General features: G+C 37.4%; 1 protein-coding gene across 1 annotated transcript in view; it reads left to right on the forward strand.

The window, feature by feature from the left end:
- The window catches only part of DMD (dystrophin), a 2,292,995-nt gene that overhangs the window by 2,085,196 nt on the left and 194,342 nt on the right, over positions 1-13,457 (forward strand). Inside the window, 1 exon segment of the mRNA XM_026451980.1 lies at positions 1,875-1,935. Within this exon segment, the coding sequence (XP_026307765.1) occupies positions 1,875-1,935 (61 nt within the window).

The raw sequence follows: 13,457 nt of genomic DNA on the forward strand, positions 1-13,457 counted from the left end.
TCCTGCTTCAGTCTCCTGAGTAGCTGAGATTACAGACGCCTGCCACCATGCCCGGCTTTTTTTTTTTTTTTTTGTATTTTTAGTAGAGATGGGGTTTTGTCATGTTGGCCAGGCTGGTCTCGAACTCCTGACCTCAGGTGATCTGCCTGCCTCAGCCTCCCAAAGTGTTGGGATTACAGGTATAAGCCACCACGCCTGGCCTTAGCCCATGATTTTAAATCAGATCTTATTTACTCTGTGAACTTGTTTGGACAGGAGAGCTGTATCCTACAGAAGAAAAAAGAACAAGAGGAGAGTTGGGAAGACAATGAAAAAGGCAAAGATGGAAAGGGAAGCAGGGAAGGCAGGAGGAAGGGAAAAGAAAGGAACAGAGAAAGAAGGACAGAGAGAAACTGAAAGTCGGGGACTACTTCGAAACAGCAGCTAAATGTCTTTTTTCTCCATATTAAAAATTTCCATCTGCCAAAATGAAAAAGCATAATTAGCAGCCAAATACAAATCCGTTTCCTATATCATTTAAATGACATATTTCCAAGGTACAAAACAGCATGTCTGGTTAAAGGTTGTGTGATTTGATCCCTCTATTACTCTATATAAAACAAAGAAGCTGGAGTTTCATTACCCTTAAATTGTCTGGCAGTAGGTGAAGTTAACTTTTATTAGAAGCTCTTCTTTCATATTATACAGTGTAGTCAAGGATATATTAGCTTTGACGTTTTCTTACATCTCAATACACTGCGGAGTGAATGTACTGTGAGACTAATTTAAAAGGGAGTTTTTCATAAGAGGAAATAATGGTCAGCATCAGCTGTGCTTCAAATTATTAGCAGAATGAAAATTCAGGGAAAAAAGTATAGACACATAAAATTGCTAGATGTTAATAAGAATGCTGCTTTTATTTCTGTTTCTGATAATAGTCTGTGTTTCTTAAAGCTCCAGTGTCTTAAAACTATATTCAGGAGGAAGATTATGTTGTTGAGGAAATGTTATAGTGCCTCCTCAATAAGATTATTTTGTCTTAAAGAAAGAAAAAAAAAATCAGATCAAACAGTATATAAAATATATTCGTAGAGGTTCAGCTTTAGGGAAGAAATCCTACAACTTAAGTCTGAAAAAAAAAAAAAAACACACTGCAAAGATCATTCATTTGACCAATACACAGTGAAATCATAATAAAACAAATTCCTAGTACGTGAAACGAAATTTCACCTAGAGGATTCATCACTTATAACAAAAGTCTTCTTATTACACTCTGATATCAGTAGCCATTCCCTCTTTTGGTCACCTTTTCTAATAAGATCACACTGGTCAGCTGACATTTTGAGGCCCCAAATTAAGAATCTATTTGGTAAGTGAATTTGGATTCTCTTTAAACCAATAAAGATAAAAACAAGCATATCAGAGGGATAAGCATATTACTTTAGCTTCAATAACTTAGAATGTAAATATATCACACAGGGATATTTCAGCTACTGAAATAATAAAATCCAGTCAATCAAATAGTAAAAAATATTGAGAACCAGCAACAGGAAGTATTATAAAAAAAAAAAAAAAAGCACTCAAGGGAGACACATACAAGACACCCCGTCAATCTACTCATTCAGTTTTTTATCTGTTCTATAGGTTTAGCAGTGGAAAGGTTTGTGGGATTTTTTTTTTCCTTTGCATTTATCTTTGTGCCTGAATGAGTTCAATTTCACTTAGATTAGGACAGAAATTTCAGAACAGCAGGTTAATCCGTCCTGTCTTCATGGGCAGCTGAGCAAACAGACCACTATCAGTGTAAAATTGTAATTCTGGAGATTAATGTTGTCTTTCCTGTTTGCGATGAATTTGACCTCCTTGCCTTTCTTTTTTTCCTCCCTCCTTTCCAGCGTCTGTCCAGGGTCCCTGGGAGAGAGCCATCTCGCCAAACAAAGTGCCCTACTATATCAAGTAAGTTGGAAGTATCACATTTTTAAAGGAGCATTTATTGTGACTAATCTGTATATTCACAAGTGAGTTTATTTTTAAAATGTGACACTAGCCTGGCCTGCAATACCTATTTCTTTTTTTTTCCTGAGGAAGTTTGGATAAAAAACTTATTCTAAAATTACCATTGTAAATTTGCTGATGCAATGGGGAACCACTTTTAAGAAAAGTTTATTTAATGCAGGATATATGGTGTGTTTTGTGACAGAGGGGGCGGATTTTTCACAATAGAACAAAAAGCTCCAGATAATTTTATTGATACTGGGAGTCAATCTTTGCAAGAACAATTTCATTTATTTAGGGGATTTCTCACATTTCTTCTTCAGTCAAAGATAGAAGATTTCCACAGTTATATGTACACAACTGTTTTGGGTGAATGAATACTTCATGTTTTGAAAAGGCAGAAAGCAGCAGTCCTCGACTTGTAGGGCTTACTTGTTCATTCTTGATACATAACACTCAGTATTTGTCACCTAACAACAACAGCATGATACTGTTTTCTGGAAACATTTGTGCCAGTCAAAAGAATATGGGTACTTGGAAGCACCTTCTGTAGTGTTTTGCATGAAATATAAGTGACAATACATTGGGTCAACATGGAAGAGAGAGGAGAGAGGATATTGAGTGATTGTGATACCTTCACAGTCTCTCATCCATTGTGCAGTAGAGTCTTACTTAAATTTAACTTTGAGTTGGAAACCTCAGAAACAATTACAATTTACTGGGTTCATAAAATAGTCTTCAATACCAACTGAAGTCTTTGAACTTGCTTCTGCCATGAGTCTGACTAAAAATATTATATGTTTTCCCATTTTTTTCCGCCTGCCATCTTTTATTGAATCTGTTTTTATTCTTTCACTGCCCATCAATTCTTCTTAATTCAGTTCTAAAGCAATAACAGCAGTCCTAGATCTTCATTACTATAGTCCTCAAGAAATTTGATTTTATGTCTCTATTTTGTTAACTCAGAAAAATGGGAGTGAAGGTAGTCTTTTGACTCTTTCAGGAGAGATACATACTTTAGGAAGCGGTTTACCATTTGTCTTATTACATTTTTCCAGATGAGGTATCTCTTAACTTGAAAATTCTTTTTTAGTATGCTTTGATTCTGCTTTTAAGTTTTCTTATTTTCTGAATTTAATTTTATTATTTTTGTTATATTTAATTCATTAATTTAGTCACTCAAAATTATACATTTTAAATACCTATTTAAATCACATGCTTTATGAAATAATATATTGATGTAGACATGCACTGTATTACCTTACATCCACTGTATATTTTATGGAACAATTTTCTTCAAACTCTGGACAGTGATTTTCTACATCAGTGTCTTTGTCCTCACAAATTTTTATTTCTGGCTAACATGTTTGAAACCTGCTACTTCTTCAACCAATTCATAAAGCTCTCACTTTTATCCAATTCCCTTATGAACTGAAATAAAGACTCTTTTTCTCCTTTCATAGATGAGGTTTTAGGATCACTGGAGAATTCAAGACACCTTTAAGCTATTATTCTCCAAATGACTACTTGTTTGGGGCTCACTAGAGGTCTCACATGGATTCCTAGGGTCTCCCCGGTCCCATTGTCCTTTCCCCATATATTTATCTTCTTCTTCCTGATGTTACTTCTACTAGAGATCCCAGTACATTTCTGTGGGGGAACGGAAATAAAAAAGAGACAAATTCCGGAAAAGCTGTAATTCCCTTCTGTGTATTAGTCTCTTGCTGTTTCTCAGTGGAATTAGAGAGCAGCTACATATCCGATTTGTTCAATGCTCCTTCATGTACCTAAAGACCATGTTGATGGTATTGATAAGGGCACAGATCTGTGAAAAAGAGAACTTCTTCTTATTTTAGTCCTCCAGTCTAGTCTTAGAGGCTCTGTCATTAGGTGATTGTATGGCTTTAGGCAAGTCACTTAACCCATAAAAATCTTGGTTTCTTTTTTTTTTTTTTTTTTTTTTTGAGATGGAGTTTCACTCTGTTTCCCAGGCTGGAGTGCAATAACCCGACCTCAGCTCACTGCAACCCCTGCCTCCTGGGTTCAAGCAATTCTCCCATCTTAGCTCCCGAGTAGCTGGGACTACAGGCACCTGCCACCATCCCTGGCTAATTTTTGTATTTTTAGTAGAGACGAGGTTTCACCATATTGGTCAGGCTGGTCTCGAACTCCTGACCTCAGGTGATCCACCCGCCTCGGCCTCCCAAAGTGCTGGGATTACAGGCTTGAGCCACCGTGCCCAGCCAAACCTTGATTTCTAATTCATAAAATAAAGAGTTGGACTAGATGATATCTAAGATCCTTTTTATCTCTAAGACTTAATGAGTATGACTCATTCAGTTGTCCTGTCCAAACTTAAAAACCTAAGATCTCAGCTTTTGTTCGATAATATCTTTATTTTTAAGATTCATTGTTTTAATGAATATAATGCAAATTCTTACTTTAAAAAATAGGAATTTTATTTTTCCACTGTTTAATTAGCTTTAGATATGCCCTGTCAACCCACTCCAATTTCACCACACCTCTTTAAAGAACTCAAATCTTGGTATATAATTTAGGACTATTATACTTCCTGGCTCATGATAAGAGAGAGAGAAAAATAGGTAGGACAAATCTGCAGAAAGGTGAGTATGGAGACCTTGAAAGCCTCTGAAATAATCAGTTCCTTGGAATGAGGAAATTACGTAATTTCTCAAAAATATCTCTGAAACCTTATGGAGAGCAATTCTTTCTACAATTATAAATGTTTGAAATTAGGGATGATATAATTTCTCAAATATAAGTGTAAAATGTTAAACTGTACTATAGGGAAAACACATGTTTATAAAATGAACATTGTCAGTAAGCAGATGATTAATGGCACTTGTGTCTTATTAGCCATTACTATTATCTAAAATTTTCTGTTGAAAGCAAATTAATTTGAGGTACAAGATTCGGTGGACTTTATGCACAGCTTAATGCCATTCATAATCTGAGATGCCATATTGGTCTAAAAAGAACAAAAATAAGTTTACAGTGACAATGCTTCAACCAGTCCTCGTTTTTCCTCTTTCTTATCTTGTGTGTCTTGACTTCCAGTCAAGAGTTTTTACCACAGATGCTCAGCTGCAAAACCAGGTGTCTTCTCTGGCTATGTTTTCAATGCTTTATAACTTTTTCTTTTCAATGCTGGGATAAAGGGATCGCCCACATAACAAGAGGTTTCTATACCAATAGCACAGTTCCTTTTGGTTGTTGAATTGTGCGCTCATTCTTGAGATTTTAAGTCATTAACATCTTTTGCTCTAGTTTGCAAATCAGGCAGTGTTTATGCCTGCATCCTGACATCAGCTTTTCATATGATGCTAAGAACCTTGATTTTGATACTTCAAACTACATGTTTGTCTAGTTTATTTGTCCACAGCATACATCATTGTTACAGTTTTCATATTCCCTCTCCCTTGGGGCTCCCTTATTCCTGCCAGCATCTCTTTCAGGTTATTTGATTACAGCTTTCATTGCCACTGAAAAAATAATCACCAACAATGTTCAACCTGTTACAACTGCCTTTTCTACTCTCTGCCATTTTGTAGTTTTTTGGCCTACTGTCAAACTCATGAAAATTTCAATATAATAGCCTTTAACCAGCTGCTGCATTCTGTTAGGATTTCTTTCACCTTTTTATGTTGCATGCTCCCATATGGGTAAACCAAACAGAGCCAAGAGCTGGGGCTCTCTTGCTTTCTTAATGAGTTAGAAAATTATTCGTCTGTGTTCTGGACTGTCAGAAGAATTTAGGAATCCCAAACATGCATGCAGGATGTTCCAGCATAGATGTCATAATAAAAGCATAAGAAATACCACACTGGGTCAGACCAGCAGGGCAACTAGCCCAGAACTCTGTCCTAGACGAAGATACCAACGGTTGTTTTGTCAGGTAACCTAGTGCATTTTGCCTAAAAAATTCAGGTACATCATGACCACGTCTTAATAATGCATTGTAAATCAACTGGCAGTGAGTTTATCCAATGGTGTCAAGCTTTTCCTATTCCCCACTTCAGTTTTGTCTTAATAATAATATGTTCCATAAATGTACCGACTTCTATATAAATACAGGCATTTCAATTTCTCTTGAATCTGCATCCTTTGACCTCAAGGAATGGCCTCAATTAAATTCTTTGAAATTCAGCAAAGACATTTATTTTTGTCCAGAGTCGACTTTAGCCTCACATCCCCCCACTAATGCTTTTCATTTTCATCTTCCCACTCTGAGAAATTCTAATCCTTTTTAGTCTTTTAGTCTGTCCTTGACTGAAAGATAAGCTTTCCCCTTGATTATCTTAGTTGTTTTTCCCTGGATCTTTTCCAGCTCTGTTATATCTTCTTTGGGATGTCGTGACTAGACTGGCTCAAATATTGGTTATGAAATTTGTTAGCATCGTCTCTAGTTTCCACTCACTCATGAAGAAAGTAAATGTTATTTGCTGTCTCCCATTGGTGCAGAGATGGAGAGATCAATTGAGGTCATAACCTCTTCTACATATGTTAGTTGTAGCCAGAGGTTAGTTTTCTGCTACTTTTCTGTAATACCAGCTGAAGTGTTTGACCTTATATTTCTGCCTGCTGTCCCTTAGGAAGGATTTGATTTTTAGACAAGCTGGTCCTTTCCTCCTTCAAAGACGCTGTGGTTGCTAAATATTGGGAAGAATTCACTAATGAAACTCAGGAGTAAACCTGCTGACTCAATCAGCAGTAATGCGTTTCATCAGGTTCCCTTTTGAAATATCGCTGAAGCCCTTCACAGAAGAGTGAAAGATGAGGTTCTTGGGAACTTGCTAACTGTTCAGCTTTTGTTTTTTACATGCAATGCTCAAGAAGCAACTCATGTCCAAAGGAGTGTTTATCTTTTCCTGCTGGCAATTTTGAATATTGTATATACGTTGCTGTATATGTTGCCTGATGACCTTGATCGACCCTTCTCTTCACTCTCAATCTCAGGCACGTTTCCACAACCATTTATTGCATCTGAGTTGCTCACAACTTTCTGCTGCTTCCTGCTTAGCAAAATGCGATATAAAACCTTACTGGATGAAGTTAACAGTTGCTTCAGTCAACCTTTTTTATTACTGTTGCTGTGTGTGCTGACAAAATTGCTGATTTGGGTTCTGACTGTCCTGTCTTCTTATGGCCTACCATTCCTACAGCTCTATTAGTATGAGTATTTGACTCTCTGCATGGAACTGTGGCCATCTGTCTAGATTTACCTTTTGGTATTTGTGGCTTTCTGTATCCTGTTGGTCTACATTCTGGTTTGAACTCATGGCTCTTGCTCTGGTTTTTAGTACCAGTGTTTCCCTAACTCCAGTAGCATCTGAATCTTGACACCACCTTCCCCTGCCCCCTACTATATTGCCTCTATTACTACTTTCATGGCAATTTTTTCAGATTCCAAATATGTTCCGTGCTTAAAGCATATCTTGCTCTCATTCTTGCTCTAGCTCCTGTTGGTGCCAGGCATTGCTCCAATTCAAGTTTTGGTTGGTTGATTTGTTCTTTCAAAATATTGATTGCTATTTCAGTACCTGTATTTATATACAGAGGGAGCAGTGCCTAACTACATCTTAGCCTTAACAGCAATCAACATGTTAAATATCCCTGTGTTGGCTGGTTTGCAGTAGACGCGTCTTCTGCCAATGAGATGGGTTCTTATTATAAAGAAATTGGAGTATGATATCAACGTAAAAACATTTCCTGATTTCTTATTCCAGACACCTCACTCTTCTAAGAATGATACAAGTCTTCTGACATTGGGTTTGAAAATTGGTTGAATTTTGTCATAATCTTTCATACAATATGAACACATCATGTAGTATATAATTTTGTGCTGTTTCTGGCAAGATCCTTCTTGTGTATATTTTTCTTCAAAATATACCTTTTAGCACCTAAGACAACGTTAAATAGGGGAAATTTTAAATAGACTAGGCATCATAAGACTTGAATTCTAGTTCCAGCTTTACTGTCACCTAGCTATTAATACTTGACCAATGAGAAATTGCTTATTTTCTGTGGGCCTCAGTTTCTCCCTCTATCATTTAAGGAAGCAGAATGACATGATATCACAGGTCATTTCCAGTACTAACATTTTCTGATTTTGTGAATGTTGACTTTGAAATAGAAATTGTTTGTGATCATTTTCCACAGAAGTGAAAATGAATCTTCATACCGCCCTTGAGGATTCTTATTGCACCATCAATCTCATCAGGATAGAAAGGACAAATAATATTAAATGTTTTACTTAACTATTTAGCACTATTGATGATGAGAAGTGGAAGCAACAGAGAATCAGCTGTCTAATTTGACCTGTCAGTCTTTGAGGATGCTGGTGAATATCTCAGGGTAATTAAATTTTTGAAATCACTACCAAAAGCCTGATGCTCTGACTTTTCAAAAGGCTTTAGTACACAAAGATAACCCAGAGGTCAATCTTCTCTGCTGTGTTTTCTCCTCTGCCATTTGATGGTTTCAAAGGTCACACTACCTGAGTCTCATTAAGCTATGGAACCACAATGAAGGAATTGTTGGTAATACATAATTGATGATATAATCATGAAAACAATTCAGGTTAAGATATTAACTGAGAGAGACTGAAAGGGGTGCCATAGTGTTGTGCAGAGTACTAGTCTGGCCTTTGGTTTTGTGGATCTTGTTGGAAGATGTAGATGTTGATATCATCTGTGTCTCATAGGTTCGTGAAAAAAACCCTCACATCCTTTTTTGTAGTTTCATAAGCTGATTTGTATCACCTTGACTGAAATAACAGACTCCAGGAGGATAGGTGTTGTTATCTCTTTTTTCTAGCATTGTGCCTCACAGATAACAGGTACTCAGTAAATATTTGAATGAATTCATGAACATATGTCAGTAATTCTATGTGCTTTTCAGTTTGCTGACTCATTTCACCTTCAAAAAAATCTTCTACTATTTGTGTGTCAATTTAGATTTACCACTCAAATCCATCTCTCATGCCCTCTAGACATGAACTTTAGTGTTAGAAAGCATGCTGAGTATTTGATAGAGTTTCTTTATAGCTCCTACAGTTTGGTGCCTAAGAGACAGTCCTTAGCATGGATGTATGAATGGTTCATACCAAAACCTGAGTTCTGGATATAACAATATGATAACGAGTATAACTTAGCTCAACCTCAATGAGAAGGTTGAACTAGATAATGCCTGGGACCACTGTCAGCTCTAGCTTTGTTTCAGTAGAACTGGAGTCTGTTTTTCCTCAATATCATTCCTGAGGCTTCTTCTGGTTTTCTAGTGGTCAATAGAGCTTTAAATTGATCAGCTACTGTTTTTCACTGAGCATTGTGAACAGGACCTACTTTTTGGGCCAGGATACAGTAGCCACTGAGTCTTAACAGAATGTCATCAATATGGCATATGGAATGTGGAAAGGTGGTAACATATATACATACACCTATACATGTGGCAGCTAAAATTTAATGTGTGTATGGGCAAAATAATCATCTATTATAATACACATGGTATAGCATTCCCTGCCTCATCCATGGCACTTTTGGAAATGTGAGAATGATCACAGAACATATTCAAGTTGGTTTATCCAAAAGAAGAAGAGTAAATTATTTCAGCTGTTTCCCCCATTTTCTTTTTCTAACTTTCTTAAACATGCACTTTCTTACATAATCACGTGTTAGAAAAAAAAAACCAGTAGTCGCATCAAATAAATCTGCATTTGAAACAGCTGTATCATATCCCAACTCTGTTCATTTAAGCCACTTGCTTAACGTGACACCCATTCTACTTTGTGACACATAAGGAATATTACTTAAATGTTAACTGGCTCTCCTCTCCACTGAAACTGGATTGAGGTCTTATTGACCTCTATTAGATACTGAGTGTTCAGGTTTGTAAGAAAACACTCACAGAGCTGTACAGTGTGAGCTGCATTTTTAGAATATTTTCTAGAACCCAAATATGTCCCTAATCAAATTAGTTTATTTTCATTCTTAGCGTTCCCACGTAATTTGGGGTATGTGTGAATTCCCAAACATTCCCGAGCCTCTCCTAGGCTTCTCTAATTGCTTCTTATTCTGTTCCCCTGGGAAGCAGCATCCTGTTCCCTTCACAAAGGTCAGCAGCAACAGCCCAGGCAATGTTTTAAAATAACTTAATAACCCTGAACTGCCTCTCTCCTCTTTGGATAATTTCCTTAGAGCATTAGTCCTTTGAACACTGACCTGGTTGCAGAAAATGCCCCTTTCTCAGTGGGAAAACTCCAAATTCCATTCAGTCTTCCCCTCCTTCATTCCAGGGGATAGGGTGGGGGAGTAGGAGGTAGGGAGAGGGCATTAAATACTTTTTTCAGGAAAGATGTTAACACGTTAACACACACTCTCTCTTTCTCTCTCTGTGTGTGTGTGTGTGTGTATTCTTTTTTTAAAGAAAAAGACTGTGAGTGCATTGTATAAATCAGTGCTGTCAGGTTGCAAATTTTTTAAACCGTTGTACAAGATAGAAAAACAGTATCTCTGGATATTGACTCTGGAAAGCTTCTAAGAGCAGGTCCTAGATGAGACTTAGCTCACTGTCGGCATTCGGCAAATGATCACGTTTTCTGTGATACCATTAACTCCTGGGGGGATGAAACTGAGAAGCCTGGCTGCTCTTCCTGAAACTTTCAACTGCTTTTTTCTGTTTTTCTTTCTCAGCTTATCCACATCCACCTTGGTCCCCAAAGCCATTGCATGTCAGATGGTCAGTGCAATGTGTAATTTTTAACTTGCTTCTTTTTTGCTTTAGAAGGAATTGTTTAGTTGTTTTCTTTCCTTTTGGTTTGGTCACTATTTCTTGTTCATGAGTTTTCTGTAAACAGTACATCTCATAGTTAAGTCCATGTAATATACTACACAGGAAGAAAAGCAAAGTTTAATGTGTGCCTACTATGTGCTAAATGACAGACTAAGTGTTTCATCTGTATCTTCCCATTTAATCCTTATAACAACTCCAATTATTATAAAATAAAGAAAAAGTTGCTATCAGCCGGGCGTGGTGGCTCATGCCTATAATCCCAGCACTTTGGGAGGCCAAGGAGGGTGGATCACTTGAGCTCAGCAGTTCAAGACCAGCCTGGGCAAACATGGCGAAACCCCGTCTCTACCAAAAATACAAAACATTAGCTGAATGTGGTGGCACGCACCTGTGGTCCCAGCTACTCAGGAGGCTGGGACGGGGAATCCCTTGAACCAGGGAGGCAGAGGTTGCAGTGAGCCGAGATCACACCACTGCACTCCAGCCTGGGTGATAGAGTGAGACCCCATCTCAAAATAAATGTATGTATGTATGTATGTATGTATGTATGTATGTATGTTAAAAAGAGAGAAGAAACATCTGAGATTCAAAAAAGTTGGAGGCTTACCCAAGTCATTCTAATAAAAGGGAGGGGGGAGAATTGATACTTAAAATCATCATGATCAGAAGGGTAGACATTGGAGATTCAGAAGGGCAGTATGCTGGGAGACTGGTGGATGATGAGACATTACTTAATGGGTACAAGGTGCATTACTTTGGATACACGAAAAGCCCAGGTTCACCACTATGCAACATATCCCTGTAACAAAACTGCGCTTGTACCTCATAAATTTATACAAATAAAAATAAATAAATCAAATAAGATCATCATCATCATCTCAGCTATTGCTTCTAGCTGTTTCAACTTTCTAATATTTTTGGTTGAAAACTGGCCATTTGTATAACCAAATGTGGCCAATCCACCACTGCGAGGCTGCCATCTTGGGCATCACCAAAACTACTCTATTAGTCCTTCCCTGAACTGTTAGGTGGGTTTTCCTTGGCATATCTGCCCTATCAAGTTGCAGAGACCTAAGTTACTCTTTCCTGCTTTGGGCAATAAAGGGGAACAAAAAACAAAATGAAACAAAAACTTGGCCAGTCTTGATGTAAGCACTCTTCTCTCTCCCTGCAGGCTGAGAAAGCAAAGTATTTATTTTCTTTCTTTTTTTTTTTTTTTTTTTTTTTAGATTTTTAAAATGTTTCATTCTGGTCTAAATCAATTAAAATGAGATCTACCCTCTTCTTTTTTCTTTTTTTCTTCTAAAACACACACACACACACACACACACACACCAAAAAAACCTGGGATACATGTGCAGAATGTGCAAGTCTGTTACCTAGGTATATGTGTGCCATGGTGGTCTGCTGCACCTAATGACCCATCCTCTGTGTTCCCTCCCTTCAACCCCCAAACCCCAACAGGCCCTAGTGTGCATTGTTCCCCTCTCTGTGTCCATGTGTTCTTAATGTTCAACTCCCACTTGTAAGTGAGAACGTGCAGTGTTTGGTTTTCTGTTCCTGTGTTAGTTTGCTGAGGATGATAGCTTCCAGTTTTATGTCCCTGCAAAGGACATGATCTCATTCCTTTTTATGGTTGTATAGTATTCCATGGTTTATATGTGCCACATTTTCTTGATCCAATCTATCATTGATGGGCATTTGGGTTGGTTCCTTGTCTTTGCTATTGTAAATAGTGCTGCAATAAACATATGTATGCATGTGTCTTTGTAGTAGAATGATTTATAATCCTTTGGGTGTATACCCAGTAATGAAATTGCTGGGCCAAATGGTATTTCTGGTTCTAGATCCTTGAGGAATTGCCATACTGTCTTCCACAATGGTTGAACTAATTTACATTCCCACCAACAGTGCAAAAGTGTGCCTATTTCTCCATAGCCTCGCCAGCATCTATTGTTTCCTGACTTTTTAATAATCGCCATTCTGACTGGTGTGAGATGGTATCTCATTGTGGTTTTCATTTGCATTTCTCTGATGATCAGTGATGTTGAGCTTTTTTTCACGTTTGTTGGCCATGTAAATGTCTTCTTTTGAGGAGTGTCTGTTCATATCCCTTGCTCACTTTTTGATAGGGTTGTTTGTCTTTTTCTTGTGAATATGTTTAAGTTCCTTGTAAATTCTGGATATTAGCCCTTTGTCAGATGGGTAGATTGAACATTTTTTTTCCCATTCTGTAGATTGCCTGTTCACTTTGATGATAGTTTCTTTTGCTGTGCATAAGCTCTTTAATTTAATTAGATTCCATTTGTTAATTTTGTCTTTTGTTGCAGTTGCTTTTGGCGTTTTTGTCATGAAGTCTTTGCCCATGACTATGTCCTGAATGGTATTGCCTAGGTTTTCTTCTAGGGTTTTTAGGATTTGGGGTTTTACATTTAAGTGTTTAATCCATCTTGAGTTAATTCTTGTATAAGTTGTAAGGGAGCGGTCCAGTGTCTGTTTTCTGCACATGGTTAGACAGTTTTCCCAGCACCATTTACTGAATAGAAGATCCTTTCCCCATTGCTCATTTTTGTCAGGTTTGTCAAAGATCAGATGTTTGTAGATGTGTGGTGTTATTTCTGAGGTCTTTCATGGACAGGAAGAATCAATATAGTGAAAATGGTTATACTGCC

The sequence above is a fragment of the Piliocolobus tephrosceles genome, chromosome 12 (genome assembly GCF_002776525.5).
Source record: "Piliocolobus tephrosceles isolate RC106 chromosome 12, ASM277652v3, whole genome shotgun sequence".
NCBI classification, from domain to species: Eukaryota; Metazoa; Chordata; class Mammalia; order Primates; family Cercopithecidae; genus Piliocolobus; species Piliocolobus tephrosceles.